Source organism: Gigantopelta aegis, chromosome 14 (assembly GCF_016097555.1).
Source record: "Gigantopelta aegis isolate Gae_Host chromosome 14, Gae_host_genome, whole genome shotgun sequence".
Lineage (NCBI taxonomy): Eukaryota > Metazoa > Mollusca > Gastropoda > Neomphalida > Peltospiridae > Gigantopelta > Gigantopelta aegis.
In genome coordinates this window covers 42,910,567-42,932,756 of record NC_054712.1, presented here as the reverse complement: position 1 = coordinate 42,932,756, position 22,190 = coordinate 42,910,567, and the positions used below count along the sequence as shown (strand labels likewise).

Here is a 22,190-nt window from a genome sequence, read left to right as displayed (position 1 = left end):
TTTTTGCACAAATTAAACAAAAATGTCCGAATCTGGATAATGAATGAATGAATGAATGCTTAACGACACCCCAGCACGAAAAACACATCAGCTATTGGGTGTCTGGATAATGACGTCAATTCAGTTGATTACTACCAAACAACTACATGTACAGGCATCGAATTTTACCACGGCAACGACGGCAAGTGCCTTCGTTGCCCTCCTTACTTGCCGTTGTGCCCCGAAAATCGAACGTTATCGACGGCAAGGAAAATGCCTTTGTGCCCTTCCTGGTTTGCAACCGTGCCCTTCCCAGATCTACATATGATCATTTATTGTTTCACTGACAATTTCGAATAAAAAGTGTTAAAACACCCGTATTTCATTATGTTTTAAAATTTATTTACGTTACAACTCGCGTTATCAACAATCAAGGAGGCTACGTTGCAAGAGACTGCATCATGGACGCAGCTATATTGTGATCACGTGAACACTTCGTGGGACAAGGTCGGTATATCTTTATGTTAATTACGCACTGCCTTTATACTATAGTTTTCTTGTATTAATTTGATTGGTAACTGTTCGACATACTACCCAAAGAAACTAACTCAAATGGATGTGTAATTACCATTTGAAAATTTAGCGTATTATATCAAAATGAAAAAGGAAATTATACCCCAATATAGGTCACACAACCACCGATTCACACAGACACACTCGCACGCACGTGCTCATGTCATGATTTCCCTAGTATTAGTTAACAGAAATGCCACGGAAAAGGAAGACTAAAAAAAAGGAAAGAACAGGAGCTTAGCTCGGCAGCAGCAAAGTGCGTCAAGCTGTCCAAATTCTTCGGGTATGAGTATTTCTACTAAACTTAGTTATATTAGCTATTGAACTGCAGTTTTCTTTTCCAACATCAATAACTTGGCACCAGTCCAGTTGTCTCAACTGTCTTCTTGTCCTGAGAATTTCTAACAAATTGATCGTCAAGTAGGCCTGCTATATATCTATATGTAACGATAACATACATACAAACATACATACATACATGTACATTTTATTAAAATTTGACGGCACAGGTACCATTTGTTTGATAATTTTCGTGTTCACTCATGACATTATTAAAGGCAGTCAGTACAACCGTTACAAGACGAAAACAGAGATGAACTCCCGAAATTTTTCTCCTTGTAGCACCTGCACCAATCATCAATTTGTCCGTTCAATGCCATTGCCAAGAATGAAATCGAAAATGATCAAACTAAAGGTCTAGAGTCAGATTTAAGAAACGTTATATATTTTACATGTAATACTGACGACCATTCGGCGATTTTAGTCAAAGTACTTAACAATCCATAATGAGCCTTTGATCGTCGGACATTTCCAAACTGACTAAGCGCCATGACCGAACATAAATTATATAGAATCGCGCTTTGAAGGTCACACAGTTTAATATTAACGGTAATTTTGTGCGACACAAATGTTTTGACGAAAATGCAGTTTTTGTTTTGAAGCGGTTCGATATTGGGTAGGAAAAATGCTATTTTTTAAGTGTTCAAACAGTCATTGATTCGACATGCGCGTTTTAACGGTACCTGCACAGAACACAGATACAGTCGCTAAAATGTCATCGCGTTTGCTATTAATAGACACAAGCGAGAAGCCGTAAGCGCCCGACTTATTCCGAATGGGTCTGGCTAACCGCCAGATTGGACGGTTGCCAACATGTTCTACAATTATTTATTTTCACAGCTGCTCCTTAGTACAATTTTGTGCAGTAAACGTATATGTAATTAAACAATAAATTAATTAAATATTTAACAATATGAAAATCAAAATTATTAAAGTGTTAAATTAATAGAATTTTTGTAGTTTTCACCATATAATGTAAATGTTATTTGAATCAGTAGCGTAACCGAGTCTTTATTTGGGGGGGGGGGGGGGGGGGGGGGGGCAGACCTTTGTCCGGGGGGCCAATGTTGTATTTATTGTGTACAATCAAATGTGAAATGGGGGGGGGGGGGGGGGGGGATGTTTTGAAGGGGGGCACCGCCCCCCCCCCCAGGCCCCCCGTAGTTACGCCACTGATTTGAATTAAATCTTTGTCTAAACTCTTTACTCACATGCTATCAAACTATATTACGCCCACTCGTCATCTTAAATATATAGAACTTTATCACTTAGATATGAAAAAAAGAAACAACAAACTTTGTATCTAATTTTGCTTCATTAAGATAGCTTGCTGCTTTTTTTTTTCATTTAACATTAACAAATTAAAAGAAATTAATTTATTTGGCAATACCGTACTTACAAGTGTTTTTGTTATTCATCCCATTCCTGGTCACGAGTACATTGTTATTTATTAAAGCCACACATTGATTAATATATTATAGGGCATTTTGACAGGCAGTCAAATGTTTGCAGGCTTGTTAACAAATATATGTTCCTGGATGGGAAGGTGTGATTGATTTCATTATAGTTTTACCATCCAATACTTAACAAGCAAGTTGTCATGCATTTGCCATTCTACTCTTCCTTCAGTTGCATGAATCTTGTAACAACTGACATGGATATATTATAATTGTCTAATTTAATTGAATTTTTAATTTTATTCAGCTCCAAGCCCGAGTCATCAGGAAATGATGCTGATGCTGATTCAGTACCTTCCTTGGAACCTCTGCCTGAGTCTACTACTGTTGTGTCTTCCAATGTGGACCAGGGTCCAAGTACTAGTAAAGCTGGAAATCCCGAAGAAAGTGTAGTTAACATCACTAAAGCACCGAAGTACAAGTGTAAGGTGACAACAATACTTTCCTGGAAAACGGACTGGGATTGGATAGGATTCCAGGAAAAAGACGGGTATGTTACACTGGTATGGTGCGAAGTTTGTAAGGCCTACTATAGTGAAGGTGGAAAAAGCAGTTTACACCAAGGACAGTCACAATTATGCGAATTGGAAGCATATATAAAGGGGACTGCGAATGTGAAAAAAGATACTGCCCGGACCCACAATGCTAGCAAGCTGCATCGAGATGCGATTAAGGCGACCAAGGCCACCAAAGAGATGCCTGTTATTTACAGGCACCTTAAAAAAATGGACAAAGAGACATTTACAAGAATGTGTCACCTTTTTGATTGGGCATACACAGTCGCACACTCAGAACTTTGTTTTACAAACTTTCCAGTCTTAATTAGTGTAGAAAAAAAAACATGGAGTCAACCTTGGTAACACTTATGCCAATGACAAGGCATGCCGAACCTTTGTTGATGAAATTGGTGATGAAACGATGGCAGACGACTTGAAGCATCTGTTTTCCACGGAACCCTTCTACTGTTCAATCCTGTTTGATGGCAGCACTGACAAGAGCCTCTCGGAAAAAGAAGTAATTAGTGTTAAGTTGCTTGAGGACGGACTGCCTAGGTTCAAACTTCTTGGGTAAGTAAGTGTTTACTTCTTGTGATAACGTGACTTTTTATGACATATATGGCTTAGACTAGTCACCCTAGCTACATAAATAATTGCACCATTAATAAATAAAGTTCTCCTTTATTCTTCTAGAATTACAGAACCTGGTCAATGTACTGCTGAGGGCATATACAATGCAATTACTGCAAAGACTCGAGAAATGCAGCTTGACATCAAGACATGCTGTGTTGCAACAGCAGCTGATGGAGCTTCAGTTAATTTTGGGAAAGAATCTGGTGTACTGGTTCGACTGAAGAAAACAATGCCATGGCTTATAATGATACACTGCATTGCACATCGTCTTGAGTTGGCCCTGAAAGATTCATTCAAGGGTTCATTTTATGAACTTGAGGTGAATTATATTCTTGACTTTTTAAGATCATGGTATGTGCTGTCATGTCTGGAAAATGCACACAATACATGTAATTTCAAGTAATAGGGAAGCATTGTTTAGTAAGACGTCACCTGTAAAAACAATATGGTTAGATTAATGTAAGGTTCAAATAACTATTAAAGGCAAGCTTACAAATGTACATTAAACTGACTAAATATCGTATTGTCATACAAAGCTAAACGCAATTCACTGCACCATGTTGAAATGCTGCATCCTATTTACATTGAGTGGTTTCTGGTAGAATATAATATTGTACCACGCTTTGGTGTCAGTCCCATTGATTTTACCCGTGGTGTATCCCATAGTTAGGCCCGGGCCCCCCTAAATTTTGCGACAGTTATAATTATATTATATTTTTTTTTAAACGTCCTACCTATGTGGCAGCAGCGGGGTTTCCTCTAAAAATTTGTCAAAATGACGTCCATAGCCGCTGATAAGATAACAATCAATGTGCTCTAGTAGCGTCGTTAAATAAAACAAACTTTACTTTTTATATCATTGGCCCCCCCCCCCCCCCCCCCCCCCCTAAATGGATTTTCTGGATCCGCCACTGAAATCTCTCGGAAAAGGATGATGTAACTACAACTTAACTATACCAAGTGTACCAAAACATAATTATGTACTAAATATACCTGGTTTAACTAAATCAATTATTGTTGACATATGCTAGTTGGCCAAACATAAGAAATGGATTATGCACAATGTTATTTTTGTCAATGAGATGACTTGAAATATATAAAAAAATTCCTTGGTATATATCTTCTTTTCATCTTCATTATATTTTATTTGAGTATTGCTAATAATCTGAAAATAGGATCATCATGTTAGTTTCTGAAAAATTTTACTGTTTGTAAAAAATGGTTTCATTTGTTTTTTGAGAAATACTTATTATGTTTCTTTTTGCCTTCTATTTTTCAGATAGATAATCTGATGATGCATCTATATTATATGTACCGGCGATCTGTCAAGAAATGGCACGAGCTTCAGAGAACAGCTGAGACATTTGGTGAACATGTAGTGAAACCATCACGATCTCAGGGCACCAGATGGATAGATCATCGCAGAAAGGCATTAACAGCCCTGATCCAGGATTACCGCTGCATTGTAACACAACTCCAAGAGCAAGGATCCGAATTGCGAAAAGACATCCCAGCAGGAGACCGTGCAAAAATGAGAGGATATTCCAAACTCATGACCTCACACCGCTTCGTACTATACTTAGCTTCCTACCAGGATCTTGTGGAAGACCTGGCAGAATTGTCGCTCTCACTCCAAGATGACAATCTTCCAATTTCTGGTGTACGAGCAAACATTGATCTTGCGCAGGCTAACCTCATTTCAATGGTCAATAATCCAGGGAGAAATCTACGTAGAGTCCTACTTGAGACCACAGCTGCTGAAAATGATGGCGTTGTAAGATTTAAAGGTATCGAGTTGGTGACATCTCCTTCTGAAGTGGACACGTTCAACAGAAAGTCGAAAGAGATAATAGAAAGGATCACCATTTGCATCTCTAGCAGATTCCGAAATTTTGTTGATGACCCAGTGCTTTCAGCAGCTGATATTTTAGACCCAACAAACTACCCAACAGATCATCAAGCTCTTGCTGTTTATGGACAAAAGGAAATTACAACCCTCACAGATCATTTCAATGCACTTCTAGTGAAAAAGGGCTGCCAGGTAGATGAGATAGAACGGGAGTGGGCCAAGCTGAAATATGATATATCTCGAAATCACAGACAGGAGGCATTCTATCCGTTATGGCAAAAGATGCTTACCCAGAAGGAGGACCGGTACAGCAACGTACTCCACCTTGTACGAATTCTACTGGTCTGCCCTATTGCCACTGCGCATGTCGAGCGTCAGTTCTCATACATAAAGAGAATTCTGGGAGACTGGCGTCTCAACCTGGGCCTGAGTACCATCCAGCATTTACTCCGAATATGTTCTGAGGGACCCGAGCCTGAAAATTTCCAGCCAGCGCCTGCAGTCAATCGATGGAGGTCTTCCTGTGTTAAATCCAGGAGGCCTGAAATCATGCCTTATGGCCCGAGAAAGAAGGCAAAATCCATTGCTGCTACTCCTACAGATTATGAGCAAGTGGACAGTGATACTGACACAGACTAGAGTAGACAAACATCAGAGTGAGAAACTCTTTGCACATATCCGAGTTAGGATATTTTTGTTTTATTATGGTTCATGAATATGTACCGTATACTGAACTTATTTTCATTGTCATACATAAATGTAGTCTAGTCACCTTGTAACACATGGTTTCTCGGCTAGGGGAATAGCCAAACCATCTATGCATAGCCTAGTTTCAGTCAATGAAGAGAAACTATCTTCTAGTCAGCTTGACAAAAACGGCAAAAGTACACTAAGTTCAGTTCAGCATTGGATAGTGACCACATTATCAGTCTATTCGCAACTTACTTGTACAATACACAATTCATTATATGACTATGGTACTCTTCGGAGTGTGATTCAGATGGAAAATGAGGATTATTCACTGAAGTTAATGTGCAGTTATCCAGTGAAGTGATTGGTGCTATTTAATGTTCATTATCTTCAAAAGTAGTAACATTGAGGTATCCAACGTGACATTTTCATAGTATTGATCTTTCTTTCTCGTTCTTGATCATAATGGCATAGACTGTCATTCTCAGGTCATTTCTTTGTGAGAATTATTTGGTATGATAGAATTGACAAGTTGTATAGTATTTTTTTAACAATATTATTTCAAATGTGTGTTATTGTTTGCTATACAGGTTGGTATAAAGTTTAAACACAGGACCACTGTCTATTACATTTAGAAGATTAAAAGTTTCTATTTTACAATAATTATTTGAATTATTATCCAAGTAGTAGTTAGTATGCGGATATGCTTATGAATGTATCAGTCATAGAGTAATAATCAAGTGACTCACCCATTCCCTTATGGAATAGTCCTAGGCCTTCAGTAGTAACATTACAGTTTGTAATAATATGGGATAATTTTATAGAAAATAAGTTGCCTTCGTGCCTCTTTTATGAAGGAAAACTTTGCCTTGGTGCCCCTCCAACTTGCCTTGGTGCCCCAATTTTTGTTCTTGACACGAAGGCAACATTTGCCGTGCCCTCAAAAAGTTAAAATTCGATGCCTGCATGTATATAGGTTACAAACGAATAACTACTAATTTTTACATAGATTACAACTAATATAATGAGTAGAGTGATGAAAGAAAGAAATGTTTTATTTAACGACGCACTCAACACATTTTATTTACGGTTATATGGCGTCAAACATATGGTTAAGAACCACACAGATAATGAGAGAGGAAACCCGCTGTCGCCACTTCATGGGCTATTCTTTTCGATTAGCAGCAAGGGATCTTTTATATGCACCATCCTATAGACAGGATAGTACACACCACGGCCTTTGATTATACCTGTCGTGGTGCACTGGCTGGAACGAGAAATAGCGCAATGGGTCCACCGACGGGGATCGATCCCAGACCGACCGCACAGCGAGCGAGCGCTGTACCACTGGGATACGTCCCGCCCCTGTCTGTCGTGTGAAGAGGATGGAGACCCACGTTTGCAATGATTTTGTTGCTGTGTCATCTCTTGATATTATGCAATACATACAATTATTTTGTAGTGTCATATCTTTATATATAATATACTCATCTAGAATTAGCCCTCCGGAACAGAGATATCATTTCTAACTGTAGCAGATCACCGAGGAAACTGATGACACCTGATGCAATACATTCTGAGGTTTGCTCAGTCCCGTTTGCCTAAGGTCTGCTAGGGTGTTGTGTTTCTGTGTCTTTGTACGAGGTCGGTATGAATATTTATGAATGTACTCATCTGTGTATTATGACGTCACAACCCAAACTCCAACGGCTGTGTGGACGTAAACAAGGATATCATGCATATGGACATAAAAATTAAAAAAAGGAAGAAGAAAGAACGACAGTTAGAAAGGAAGAATGAAACAAAAAATAATAAAAAGAATATTAATATTCGTACTTAAACTGGATCTTCTTTTTGAGTCCATCCAGACCAAAGAAGGGAACGACGTAGGTGAGAACCCACTCGTCCACACGACCATCACATTTAAATGTCGGCCGAGTCCAGAAGCCATCTCTGTATGCAGGGGCCTTGTAGCTCATTGGAAAATACTCAAACTGGACGGAACTGACTCCCTCTGGATTGGACCTTACCATGGGTCTCAGCTTGTACGTATCGAGCTTTTCAACGTTGGTCGACCATCTGGATTTGCTTCTCCAGTACCAATCCTCATCCACATAACGCGATGGCAGTCCGGCAGAATCTATTGTGTAGAAACTGCCTTTTTGTTTATAAGCCAAAGGACCAAAGAATTCCCTGGTAGAATCATCTTGGTTTACAAACTGATGAGTGTCCCAGAATATGCCGCTAGATAGGATCTTGTGGTTGGCCATGACGTTAGCGAGCACTTCTCCCAACAGATGTTCCATATGCAGACGCCCACCTCCACGCAGAGTCCCAAAGTTGTCGTTTGGCGACGTGTTCTGAAGAAAGTTACTCACAAAGTGAGCCAGTCGTAAAGCTGTTCTTCCTTCTGCCTCAAACTGGCTGTCGAACCCGTAACCCACGTCTCCCGCCAGGTACAACAAGTTCTTTGATTTGGTGTGGCAGTTCTGCGCCGTAACGCTCGCCTTGTGTCGGAAGATCCGCATCATGGAATCAAAGGAAACCTGATCAAACGGACCCTTAAAAGGAGCTCTCTTCGACCGTTTGAGTTGTCTTATTTTCTTAACTTTAAGCCACTTTTTCCTCAAGATTTTAATTGTCTTTCTGCTGATAAATTTCACTTTTCCATGAGCATATTTGGCCCACGTTAATGTATTTTTACGATTCTCCTTTTCCTCCTTGGGCGAGTCGACCATCTGACGTAGCACTGTCTTACGTTTCTCCTCTGGCAGCCGAGAAACCAACTTTCTTGTTTTCGGATTGGGTGGAATAAAGGCTCTGTGCATCTGATTGGTAGGATAAACATCTTCCTCTGTTGTATTTACAGAGCGTGTCCTCCTGGAGTGAAAGGTTCGTGTTAGAGGTTTCGCTTCGTTACCCCCACTTGTCAACTTGGAGGATGCGCCCTCAATAGTCACTCCCTCTAACTGGTCGATCTGCGGCAGTACTTGACGATCTGAAGAAAAGGAAGAAAAATAATAACTTTTCAGAAGATAATCATAGCAAAACGTTTTTGTTGTGTCTGTCTGTCCATCTACCTGCTAATCTGTACTTGGCGATCCGAAGAACAAAAGACAGAATAACTTTACAGGAGATAATCATAGCAAAAAATCCCCAACATTTTTGTTGTCTTTCAGTCTGTCTACCTGTCTGTATATCTCACTGGCGTAAGAAGATGCCACAAAATGTGTGTGTGTGTGTGTGTGTGTGTGTGTGTGTGTGTGTGTGTATGCCCCCCTCCCCCCCCCCCCCCCCCCCGCTTCCTACGTCAGTGTACAGTCTGTATTTCTGTCTGTCTACCTGTCTGTCTGTCGTTCTGCTAATCTATGGCAACACTTGGCGATGAAGAAAAATAAGATATTCTGTAGCTTTATTGGTGATGATCATAGCAAAACGTGTTGATTGTGTCTAGCTGTCTGACTGTGTTTCTCTTTGACAATCTGTGTAACACCAGTCTTGACAATTTGAATGAATGCTTAGCACAAAAATATACGTCTGTCATTGAGTGTACACTTGACAGTCTAAAGAAGACACGTTATAACCTTATTTTAGTAAGAACAGTTTTCCAAACCCAGATAATTTATTTTTCAAACGATTCAATACATTATTATACAAATTTATCTGGAATGGTAAAAGTAAAAAAGTAAAGTTTGTTTTATTTAACGACGCCACTAGAGAACATTGATTTTTTATCTTATCATCGGCTATTGGACGTCAAACATATGGTCATTCTGACACTGTTTTTTAGAGGAAAACCGCTGTCGCCACATAGGCTACTCTTTTACGACAGGCAGCAAGGGATCTTTTATTTGCACTTCCCACAGGCAGGATAGCACAAACCATGGAATTTGTTGAACCAGTTATGGATCACTGGTCGGTGCAAGTGGTTTACACCTACCCATTGAGCCTTGCGGAGCACTCACTCAGGGTTTGGAGTCGGTATCTGGATTAAAAATCCCATGCCTCGACTGGGATCCGAACCCAGTACCTACCAGCCTGTAAACCGGAATGGTAAAAGAGACAAAATTAAGAGGAATTTACTAATTAATGAGTATAAACATAGAGGACTTAAAATGATTGATCCTTTGTCATTTTGCAGGTACTTAAAGGTAACATGGGTAAACAGACTAATAACATCAGATGGTTTGTGGCAAAAGTTGACAAAGACAATATTACTTGACTTTGGAAGTTTAGACCTTTTTTTCATTTCAGAAAAAAAACAATTACTTAAGATATCAAAATGTGTCCAAAATTTATTCTGGAAAGATGTAATCAATAATTATGCATTACTACAGGAAAATGAATTTCAAAATGAAAACCAATTAATACAAACCTCACTACTAAATTTTATTCTGGAAAGATGTAATCAATAATTATGCATTACTACAGGAAAATGAATTTCAAAATGAAAACCAATTAATACAAACCTCACTACTAAATTTTATTCTGGAAAGATGTAATCAATAATTATGCATTACTACAGGAAAATGAATTTCAAAATGAAAACCAATTAATACAAACCTCACTACTAAATTTTATTCTGGAAAGATGTAATCAATAATTATGCATTACTACAGGAAAATGAATTTCAAAATGAAAACCAATTAATACAAACCTCACTACTAAATTTTATTCCACCTAAATTAATAAAGCAGTTCCTACATTGGTATGAAAAGGATCTAAAATCGGTACGTGATTTATTTACACCGAATGGTATGATAAAGGGTCTAAAATCCGTACGTGATTTATTTACACCGAATGGTATGATAAAGGGTCTAAAATCCGTACGTGATTTATTTACACCGAATGGTATGATAAAGGGTCTAAAATCCGTACGTGATTTATTTACACCGAATGGTATGATAAAGGGTCTAAAATCCGTACGTGATTTATTTACACCGAATGGTATGATAAAGGGTCTAAAATCCGTACGTGATTTATTTACACCGAATGGTATGATAAAGGGTCTAAAATCCGTACGTGATTTATTTACACCGAATGGTATGATAAAGGGTCTAAAATCCGTACGTGATTTATTTACACCGAATGGTATGATAAAGGGTCTAAAATCCGTACGTGATTTATTTACACCGAATGGTATGATAAAGGGTCTAAAATCCGTACGTGATTTATTTACACCGAATGGTATGATAAAGGGTCTAAAATCCGTACGTGATTTATTTACACCGAATGGTATGATAAAGGGTCTAAAATCCGTACGTGATTTATTTACACCGAATGGTATGATAAAGGGTCTAAAATCCGTACGTGATTTATTTACACCGAATGGTATGATAAAGGGTCTAAAATCCGTACGTGATTTACTTACACCGAATGGTATGATAAAGGGTCTAAATCCGTACGTGATTTACTTACACCGAATGGTATGATAAAGGGTCTAAAATCCGTACGTGATTTACTTACACCGAATGGTATGATAAAGGGTCTAAAATCCGTACGTGATTTATTTACACCGAATGGTATGATAAAGGGTCTAAAATCCGTACGTGATTTATTTACACCGAATGGTATGATAAAGGGTCTAAAATCCGTACGTGATTTATTTACACCGAATGGTATGATAAAGGGTCTAAAATCCGTACGTGATTTATTTACACCGAATGGTATGATAAAGGGTCTAAAATCCGTACGTGATTTACTTACACCGAATGGTATGATAAAGGGTCTAAAATCCGTACGTGATTTACTTACACCGAATGGTATGATAAAGGGTCTAAAATCCGTACGTGATTTACTTACACCGAATGGTATGATAAAGGGTCTAAAATCCGTACGTGATTTATTTACACCGAATGGTATGATAAAGGGTCTAAAATCCGTACGTGATTTATTTACACCGAATGGTATGATAAAGGGTCTAAAATCCGTACGTGATTTATTTACACCGAATGGTATGATAAAGGGTCTAAAATCCGTACGTGATTTATTTACACCGAATGGTATGATAAAGGGTCTAAAATCCGTACGTGATTTATTTACACCGAATGGTATGATAAAGGGTCTAAAATCCGTACGTGATTTATTTACACCGAATGGTATGATAAAGGGTCTAAAATCCGTACGTGATTTATTTACACCGAATGGTATGATAAAGGGTCTAAAATCCGTACGTGATTTATTTACACCGAATGGTATGATAAAGGGTCTAAAATCCGTACGTGATTTACTTACACCGAATGGTATGATAAAGGGTCTAAAATCCGTACGTGATTTACTTACACCGAATGGTATGATAAAGGGTCTAAAATCCGTACGTGATTTATTTACACCGAATGGTATGATAAAGGGTCTAAAATCCGTACGTGATTTATTTACACCGAATGGTATGATAAAGGGTCTAAAATCCGTACGTGATTTATTTACACCGAATGGTATGATAAAGGGTCTAAAATCCGTACGTGATTTATTTACACCGAATGGTATGATAAAGCGATTCATAAGAGTTAAAAATGAATAGAACCTAAATGGTAATTATTTACTATACTTTAAAATACTTTCATATATCCCAAAATATTGGTTACGCAAAATAAAAGGACATATGTTAACTTTGGAAACCCCAGATAATGACAATATTTTAAAAAGAATCCAAAAATCGAAAAGCTGTAAATTTATTTACTATTTATATATAAAATCAAAAGTGTTTTCTACATTACATATTGCGAATACATGGTCACAAAAACTTAATACAAATATTACTGAAGGTCATTTGTCAAAATGTTTTGAAATTATAAAACAAATTACCCCCGACATTAAAACTCAAAGCTTTCAATTCAAGCTTATACATTGCATTTTGACAAGAAATACCTATCTCTGTATATGTGGCATACAGGCGGATAATAAATGCAGCTTTTGTGCTTAACGAACCAGAATCTTTGGAACATATATTTTTCTATTGCCCTCACTCTAATCAAATATGGAAAACATTTCAAATTTGGCTCGAAACAAAAATAGGATCAGTTATTAAATTAAATATTCAAGATGTTTTGCTGGGTATCCCTAGTCAAAACATTTTAATAAATCATCTAATTGTTATACTGAAAAGATACATGTATAGTTGTAAACATAAAGAAAAACTACCCAAATTTATGGAAGCTCTTAGTTTTATAAAATATTATCGAACAATAGAAAAATATATTTTAGAGTACAATGAAGACATCTTCACAGAAAAATGGGGCATTTTACCTCCTTAAAATTAATACTTTAAATAAGAATAATAATAAGTCTATCAATTCCGCTTAGTTTATTTTTACGCTAATGGAAACATCCTTTCAGCTGGAGATAAAACATTTCCTTAATTTTCTTACTAATATAACTGTCCTCCATGACTTTGCCAATCCCTATTAAGTAATAGATGAACATAGCTATTTTTCATTATTAGTATTTTGCGATGTTATTACTTCTAATAAGATGCATAATATGTATTATGCATATGTGTGTGTAGTATACCCAAGCCACGTGTGTATATAACACGGATGTAAATGTGGCATTTCATGGAATTAAACTTTTGAAAAAAAGAAGAAAACAAAAGAACAGTTTTATCAGACTGATATATCAAATGCCGTGGTATGTGCTATCCTGTCTGTGGGATGGTTCATATAAAAGATCCCTTGCTACTAATGGAAACATGTAGCGGGTTCCTTTCGAAGACAATATGTCAAAATTACCAAATGTTTGACATCCAATAGCCGATGATTAATAAATCAATGTGATCTATTGGTGTAGTTAAACAAAACAAACTTCTTTAAAACAATATCTGTCAGTCTGTTTGACTATAATGAAGTTAACAATAAGATACGGTTCCTATATTGCATACTGGTAATGAGCGTGAACTATTCAGAAATTAGTTTTAATAGAATTCCATCTAAGTACTGATTTCGTGCAATGTATCCTGTGAATACTACGATGGATGCCAAGCTGTGGGGCTCTGCAAAAGATCTACACCTGACAGCCCTTTTTGCGACTCTCACGGGACAAAGGATATAATACAACCCATCGAACGCTGAAGAAGAAGAACCGATTTCATGCAATTAACTGAATGTTGACAAACAATTACAAAATACCTCATAGCTAGCATACTTTATGTATTAAACCATCTTCATAAATCATGGCTAATATTCGTTCCTCGTATTCAGCCTTGATACATGTCGTCAAGAAATCGTGCCACAAAATGCTTAAATTTCATTGGATGCGATGAGATCTGATTGCAACGAATCGCAACGCTCCTTATAGATTCCCTTGTTATTGTAAACAAAGATGGCAGCGTCAGCGTCCGGCGGTTAATTTTTGATATTGCTTTCAAGATTGTCACATGTTACCGATGCTGTGATTGGTCAGCGATGTCATCGTGTAAGGGACACAATCGGTGTTACAAATTTTCTTCCAATAGAGGGCGCTAGTAGTGGATATGAGTAATCTTGACTACATGTATCAAGGCTGAATACGAGGAACGAATATTAGCCTTGATTTATGAAGATGGTATTAACCATGTAGTAGTACTTTCTCAAGTTAGGAGGTCGCTATTTTGTATTCAGTTTTTTTTATCTGTTACCATCAGCATATATAGACCCTATTAAGCGCGCTCTTTATTAGACTTCAGTATTCATATATACTTATTTTAGTGCTTATATTCAATTAAAGTTCAAGGATTCTTTCATGGGCACACAACTCAACTATATGCACTGTCTGTCCAGAACAGTGGGTTAGTTCTTTGTAGTTAGTAAAAGAGAAGTCGGTGCAATATTTTTGCACCTAGCTGCCCGTTAGCTTTTCAGAAATACTTAATCGTAGAATGTAACATCTCGCGAAATGCGATTTTAAGCTACGCCCTTTTTCATAAGCCACGCCCCTTATCACAAAGGAGTCTAATGTTTCCGCGGGAAATAAACATAAATATGAACGAGTAGGCCTAATTCCCTACTATATTGGTAAATTATGCCAAATATAGATCTGTGTTATTGCAACGAGCATTTAATAAAATATTAAGTAATGCAAATCAATTTTATGACTGAGCGTTTTTCAATGTGTTTTTTTCTTCTAATCTGTACTTCCGATGTTTTGACGTACCTACGTAGTCCGATACACCTGCCGTCAACTCAGCAACTGAGTTTATGACAGATGTATCGGACTACAAACAACGCTGCATGGTTAATCGTTTGTAAACGTAAATGAATGAATGAATGAATGAATGAATGTTTAACGACACTCCAGCACGAAAAATTCATCGGCTAATGGGAGTCGGACAATGGTAAATGCAAAAACAGTAAGTGATGAGCAACATTAATATAAAAATTTAAGATTCAAATAAAAACACAGTGTAAAGAACTGTATACAAAATACAAATATCACAGATAGATACTGACTTTTACTCAAAATTTCAATTTTGTGCTGTATTGGCCATTCTCAAAGAGAATGTTACACCCCTGCACCACGGTGAGGTTACAGCACGCGCAGGGCGTTTGTAAACGTGACACAGTATTAATAATACGTGCATAATATAATATATCGCATAGTTTGTGTGGGTTTTTTTTAACGCCTGTATCAGATATGTAAACATGAATATATATATAGTATATGTAAAATGAATATATAATCGTGGGTTAATTCATTATCTACCACCTACAAGTAAGGTGAAGGAATGGGGTTAAATGACCTAACAATGTGGTACGTGCTATTTGGCTAATGTCAGGGCTTTAGATTGCACCAAAGCTGCACATGTACTATATATACTGGGGGTAGTTTTGCAAAAATTATAAACTTCAGATTTCAATTTTATCAAGGTAGATTTTCCATTTTATATGTAATGTTAATTTCAGCTAAATAAATGCCTTCTTATGCAGACACTGAAAATTAAATATGAATATGATGGATTAATCCATTATCTAAATGATCAGGGTATATTTACAATTTGTTATTTGTAATTTTCATTTTCTATTTTTGTAAAAGTGGGGCGGGACGTAGTCCAGTGGATTAAGCATTCGCTTGATGTGAGGTCGGTCTGGGATCAATCCCCATCGGTAGACCCATTGGGCTATTTCTTGTTCCAGCCAGTGCTCCACAACTGGTGTAACAAACGGATGGTGCATATAAAAGATCCCTTCCTGCTAATCGAAAAGAGTAGCCCATGAAGTGGCGACATCGGGTTTCCTTTCTCTATATCTGTGTGGTCCTTAACCATATGTCATTTTATTTCCTTTGTTTTTTTCGTACGTACGAAATTATTTAAAGACAAAATCCAGTTTGGGCTTCTTACAAATATTAAGACGACCATCAACACATTGAATATACAAACACTGATATTCTGAACAAGAAAATATATTTAATATGTAAGTTTAATCGTAGAAATATTTTATTAGTAGGCAAACTCAGGAATGTTCCTTTTAATAAATCAATGTGATCTAGTGGTGTCGTTAAAACAAAATTATACCTAACAGAAATTAAATACATTTTCTTATTTAAAATATCAGTGTCTGTATTTACAAGGTGTTTGTTGTTGTTGTAACCTCCCAATAATTTCGTACGTACCAAATTTGTTTTTATATATACAGCGTATATATCACGAATTAAAGTAAAAACCGAATGCCACAAACATTAATATACGGCCGTAAACACATTCGATATACAAACACTGGTATTCTAAACAAGAAAATGTATTTAGTAATAAATAGTATTCGCCAACAGGTTGCATAGTACCAAAGAAGAGAGTACCGTGTCAAAGTTTGACGTGCACCGTCAAATATTTACGGAGTAAAAGCAGCTGTGGGTGTGATTGGTAGTAATATGTGACATTGATTATACTATTATCCATTGACAATAAATAAATACACTTTTATTTGTTATACAGTTGTTATGCAGTATATACCAGAGGTTGAAACTAATGCGGGGTACCCCCAAAAATGGAACTGCAATTTTCAGCAAAAATGACGGTTGCTATTAAAAACATAAATTAAATCTCTTAAATGATACGTGACCCCCCATTTTCTTGCAGCTAGATTAGATGTGAGGTGCCACACTTTCTATTGCTGTACTTCCTGGGTGTGTTGAAACGCTGCTTATATCAGTTTTATTAGTAAACGTTAACATTATCGGCAATAGGAATTCATTTGGTCTAATGGAACCTATAGCATATATTCACTATATTATCATTATTTTATATTGTGTGCCATTTACTGTTATTTGACAGTCATAATTGCTTAATTAGGTTACACTCAGGCATGGGAGTTCATAATGACCTTGACCTTGGCATTAATTTACTGTGCACTGCTGAGAATAGAGTTTGAAAAAAAGTCTGTGCTGACCAATTGGAGATTTTGGCCCATATTTTTTACTTAAAATATTTTAAAGCTTATTTATCCAAGGTGATAGACATGTCATATAACACTAATCTTATTTAGGATAATAAGTCTAGGCAAGATGAAATAAGCTATTAGTAATAATTTATTTTTAGTTAAAAAATAATGTTAGCTGATATTAGGTTAAGCTTTTAGATCTCCATTAACAATGTGTATTTGAATGCAATTGGCTCTGGAATGATTATATTTAAATAACCTGATTTCTGCTGTAATTTTAACATACTTTTTAGATTGGTGAATTATGTTTTAGGCAAATATGGAAGTTTTTACAATTGTTTTTGTGAGTTTGGCAAAAACATTAAAATCTACAGAAGTGGGTTCTGTGTAGCCATTTGGCATTCTGTTCTTTATTTGTACACAAATATAAGCTTGGTAATGATAGCTTTAGGTCAGTTCATTAAATCTTGTCCATATATTCAGTGAGTTTTCTATAGTAAAGGGTATCTGAAGTATATACCAAGTACAAGAGCTATTTTGACACATTTGTTAATCTACCTAGGAGTGTGTTAGTATTATCTTCCACTATTACCACACTTGTAAAGCTATATTTTCCAATATTACTATGTAAATGATGTGTTACATTACAGATTGTAGTAATGCATACGATATAAATATTATATTCAGTTAAAACAGAAAATAATTAAAGAAAAATGACTTTCGCACTCTTTTGATGGATTGAATGTGCTTTTTTTTTGACAAATAAAAAATAAAGATGTAAAACCCTAATGATAACTCTAGATATGATACATGTCTGTAAGCACCAATCACTGGAGATTATTAATAAAATATCAACAGATAATTATATTGGTAGCTGTCAGTGGATTTAATAATGCATATATAAAAACCAACTAGGCTGATGGGTTTGAAAATATTGCATTCAGTGACTTGACATCCAAGCATAGTCCATACATTGGGTGTTTACCCCACCATGATGTGTACCACATTAATTTACTACTATTTGTGGATGCAGTGGTGTTCATTTCAGATACCACATGTAATATGTTTTTTTCTAGTGAAGTTCTTATCATATGCCCATTAAAGTCTTTTAAAACCCAGGGTCACTGCAATAAATGAGTTTTAAGGTAATTATTTATTGGAAATGAGAGACTCTGACTATGCATGCACACACTACATATACAACTAAGCATACACAACCAACCCATAGTATGTATCTTCAAGAGTAGTATTTTTATTTATTATTTGTTTTAAATATGATACATTGCATTTGTATACAACTTTGCATAACACTGATGCTTCCTGACGTGTACATTAAATCAGGTTGCACTGTAGGAACACCACTTTCAATTATGTTGTCACATCATATCAGAACACAGAAGATCCTGATAGTCATGAAAACAACCAATTGGACACTTTTTGAAAAATATATTTTGTTGATATAGGTTGCACTGTACCAAAGTAGAGAGTACCGTGTCAAAGTTTGACGTGCACCGTCAAATATTTACGGAGTAAAAGCAGCTGTGGGTGTGATTGGTAGTAATATGTGACATTGATTATTTGTGCAAATACTATTATCCATTGACAATAAATAAATACACTTTTATTTGTTATACAGTTGTTATGCAGTATATACCAAAGGTTGAAACTAATGCGGGGTACCCCCAAAAATGGAACTGCAATTTTCAGCAAAAATGACGGTTGCTATTAAAAACATAAATTAAATCTCTTAAATGATACGTGACCCCCCATTTTTTTGCAGCTAGATTAGATGTGAGGTGCCACACTTTCTATTGCTGTACTTCCTGGGTGTGTTGAAACGCTGCTTATATCAGTTTTATTAGTAAACGTTAACATTATCGGCAATAGGAATTCATTTGGTCTAATGGAACCAACAAGACTTTGCTATCGCAGACATCTTACAATGGCTGCAAACTCAGGGCAGTCCCTTTAACGACTCACTCAACACGTTTCAATTTACGGTCATATGACGTCATATGGCGTCAGACACATGGTTACGGACTAACCGACCTCGGCGGTGTTGTGTGTAAGCTGGTAGGTACTGACAGGTTAAGCACCACACAGATAATGAGAAAAAACTCACCCGGTGTCGCCACTCTTTGAGCCCCTCGTCTCGATTAGCAGCATGGGGTGTTTTATATACACCACCCTACAGACAGGACAATACTCGATGTGAGGAGAACAAAACATAACCTTTCATACAGACGACGCATAATGTTCATTCATTTTTTTAATTTGATTTTTATGCTTATGTCCTGTTATGGTTGAGGCACACACCTCCGCTATCTGAGCTCTGTGTCCTGAACAGTGAAATACTGGTTGGTTGATAGTAATACACAATGAAAACAAATGTCGAACTAGTTGCCCTACCCCTTTTCATTGAGTTAATAACTGAACAGACAGATGAATCTGAACGATGTTAAAATCGTATCTCTGCACAAGGCAGTCAAAAGGATGTTTGGCAAAGCCGTGATTGCTTCCATGATGCACTATCAGGTGCTCGTACTTATGAGGACTGCCACTCCCTTATGAGGACTGCCACTCCCTTAGGAGGGCTGCAGCTCCCTTGGGAGGACTGCCAATCACTTAGGAGGGCAGCCACACTTTTAGGAGGACCGCCACTCCTTAGGAGATCTGTAACAGGACGTTTCATCCCTCTTGCTCCGCCCTAATGATGACTGCCACTCCCACGACTTGCTTTAAAAAACCGAAACCCAAACAGCTTAATGAATGTCAGCAATACTTGATGAAGTCAAACTCACACTCAAACAGCGAGCATATTTATTTATAGTCTATAACTTACGACCAGTCCGCTTGCAGTCGAATCCATTATTGTACTCGTCATCTGTCGCTCTCTCAATGTCGTCTCCTTGGTAGGGCGGGTCAATCCACTTCGGGTAGTGGTAGCCACTCTTACACACACACACGTACCCTCCTCTTGTGAACCCATAGCCCATTTTGTGCTTGCACTGAAAAACGATGCGTTCTACAAAATTGCAATTTTCATGTGTTAGGTACAATGTTTAGATTTTAATTTATTACTAATACAAATGAGAACTATAAGTATTTTGCTTCAGATAATTTCAAATATGTGTTACAAGTTTAATAAAACTTATTTATGATACTAACATTTTTCTTGCTCCCAAAGCATGTGAGGAAGTGGTGATCAACTGCAAGAATTAAACTCCCCAACAAACACTTGTATATTAAAAGGGACATTCCTGAGTTTGCTGCAATTTTTAAGATGTTATCGACTAACAGATACTTTTTAACGATTGTAATTACATATCAAATATATTTTTCTGCATAAAATATTAGTGTCTGTATGTTAAACGTGTTTCTGATCGTTCTAACATTTGTACTAGGTTAAATTTGCTTTTATATCCTAAAATATACTTTTTCGTACATACGAAATTATTTGAAGACAAAATCCAGTTTGGGCTTCTTACAAATATTAAGACGACCAGAAACACATTGAATATACAGACACTGATATTCTAAACAAGAAAATATATTTCACATGTAAGTTTAATCGTAGAAATGTTTTATTAGTCGGAAATATCTTGCAGTTCAGCAAACTCGGGAATGTCCCTTTAAGAAGTCAGTAACAAGATTTTCTGTCGGAGTTGGAACACCTTGGTATCCAGAGAAAATTTTGTTGCGTATCGTGTCGCGATTCGCTACGCAATATTCAGAGATCGCTACACAATTTTAACATACTACACTAGTTGCTTATCAATTTTCACTTGACTAGAAATATCACTAATCAAGATATTGGAAACAAAATGTTCACTAAATTTCATAATAATATTATCGTCTTGAACTGATTAGACATACATTTAACTCGACTAGAAAAGACGTTTTTGTTTGAATGAATGGATGAATGAATGAATGAATGAATGAATGAATGCAGAATGAATGAATGAATGAATGAATGAATGAATGAAAGAATGAATGTTTAAGAGCAACCCAGCACAAAACATAAATCGTCTATTCAATTGGGTATCAAACAACGGTAAATATGTTAAAGCAAGAAACTTGGTATTAATACCCGTATACAAAATTATATTACAAAACCCAATCGAACTGTGTTCCACAATGATTTACAACTGTATCAATACACAAATATAGGAATTCCATTAGAAAGTTACATTCGTTTTTTTTCCGTCAAATCTCCGATTCATTAATATGATTTACATAAGGTTTTATAAATTTTAATTTTCTGAATCAAATTTAAAATAACTGAACATCAACTGATAACGCAAACATTTTTGTTTAAAAAATATCAAACGATAATTAATTAAGTATTGAACGATCTATATACTTAAATGGAAGATTTGTTGTAAAGCAGTTAGAGTATGAATTTTTGAACTAATTAACATAAGAGAGAGCGTCAAATTATTTAGAAGATATAGCAATTACTATATTACAACTGCAATTGTCAAAAGTTGAATTTGTGAAAAGTGAATGTGAAGACGGACTTGAAAAGGATAAAATGGTTTCAGTGTTACCGTGTGTGTGGATTTCAGAGGAAGTTTGTGATTGTGTGATATTATTCTCGGAAAGGACAGTTCAGCAATACGTATCAAAATGCTATCCAAATCATCATCAATTTCCATTTTTTTTGTCCTCAACAAGAGGTGATAAACTTAATGTAAAGTATCCACCAAAATGTTCGTGTCTGTCATCCAACATTGTGATGGTTGTCTGTCACTGTCACTCACAGTGCAGACGATATTGGGATAAAAATAGAAACGACGGAATCCTCGGGGATTCCGTTGTTGAC

General features: G+C 36.5%; 2 protein-coding genes across 3 annotated transcripts in view; one reads left to right on the top strand and one right to left on the bottom strand.

Moving 5' to 3' along the window:
- The window catches only part of LOC121388465, a 49,114-nt gene that overhangs the window by 5,574 nt on the left and 21,350 nt on the right, over window positions 1-22,190 (bottom strand). The window contains exons 4-6 of one of the 2 annotated variants that reach the window (XM_041519814.1): window positions 20,208-20,373; window positions 7,854-9,015; window positions 3,656-3,910 (exon numbers count right to left, since the gene is read on the bottom strand). In XM_041519814.1, the coding sequence (XP_041375748.1) occupies window positions 3,907-3,910; window positions 7,854-9,015; window positions 20,208-20,373 (1,332 nt within the window). In that variant the 3' untranslated portion in view covers window positions 3,656-3,906. Of the gene's footprint in view, window positions 1-3,655; window positions 3,911-7,853; window positions 9,016-20,207; window positions 20,374-22,190 lie in introns of those variants that run through there. The other variant, XM_041519813.1, reaches the window with a different exon arrangement.
- LOC121388467 (zinc finger protein 862-like) lies at window positions 3,277-7,015 on the top strand. Its single transcript, XM_041519816.1, has 2 exons — window positions 3,277-3,797; window positions 4,758-7,015. The coding sequence occupies exons 1-2, from the start codon at window positions 3,606-3,608 to the stop codon at window positions 5,964-5,966; spliced, it is 1,401 nt and encodes a 466-aa protein (XP_041375750.1). The 5' UTR covers window positions 3,277-3,605; the 3' UTR covers window positions 5,967-7,015.

Coding starts and splice junctions, on each gene's coding strand:
- LOC121388467 (XM_041519816.1), top strand. CDS start 3,606: ATGCAGCTTGACATCAAGACATGCTGTGTTGCAACAGCAGCTGATGGA. Junction 3,798..4,757: donor GTTCATTTTATGAACTTGAG/GTGAATTATATT, acceptor TCTATTTTTCAG/ATAGATAATCTGATGATGCA.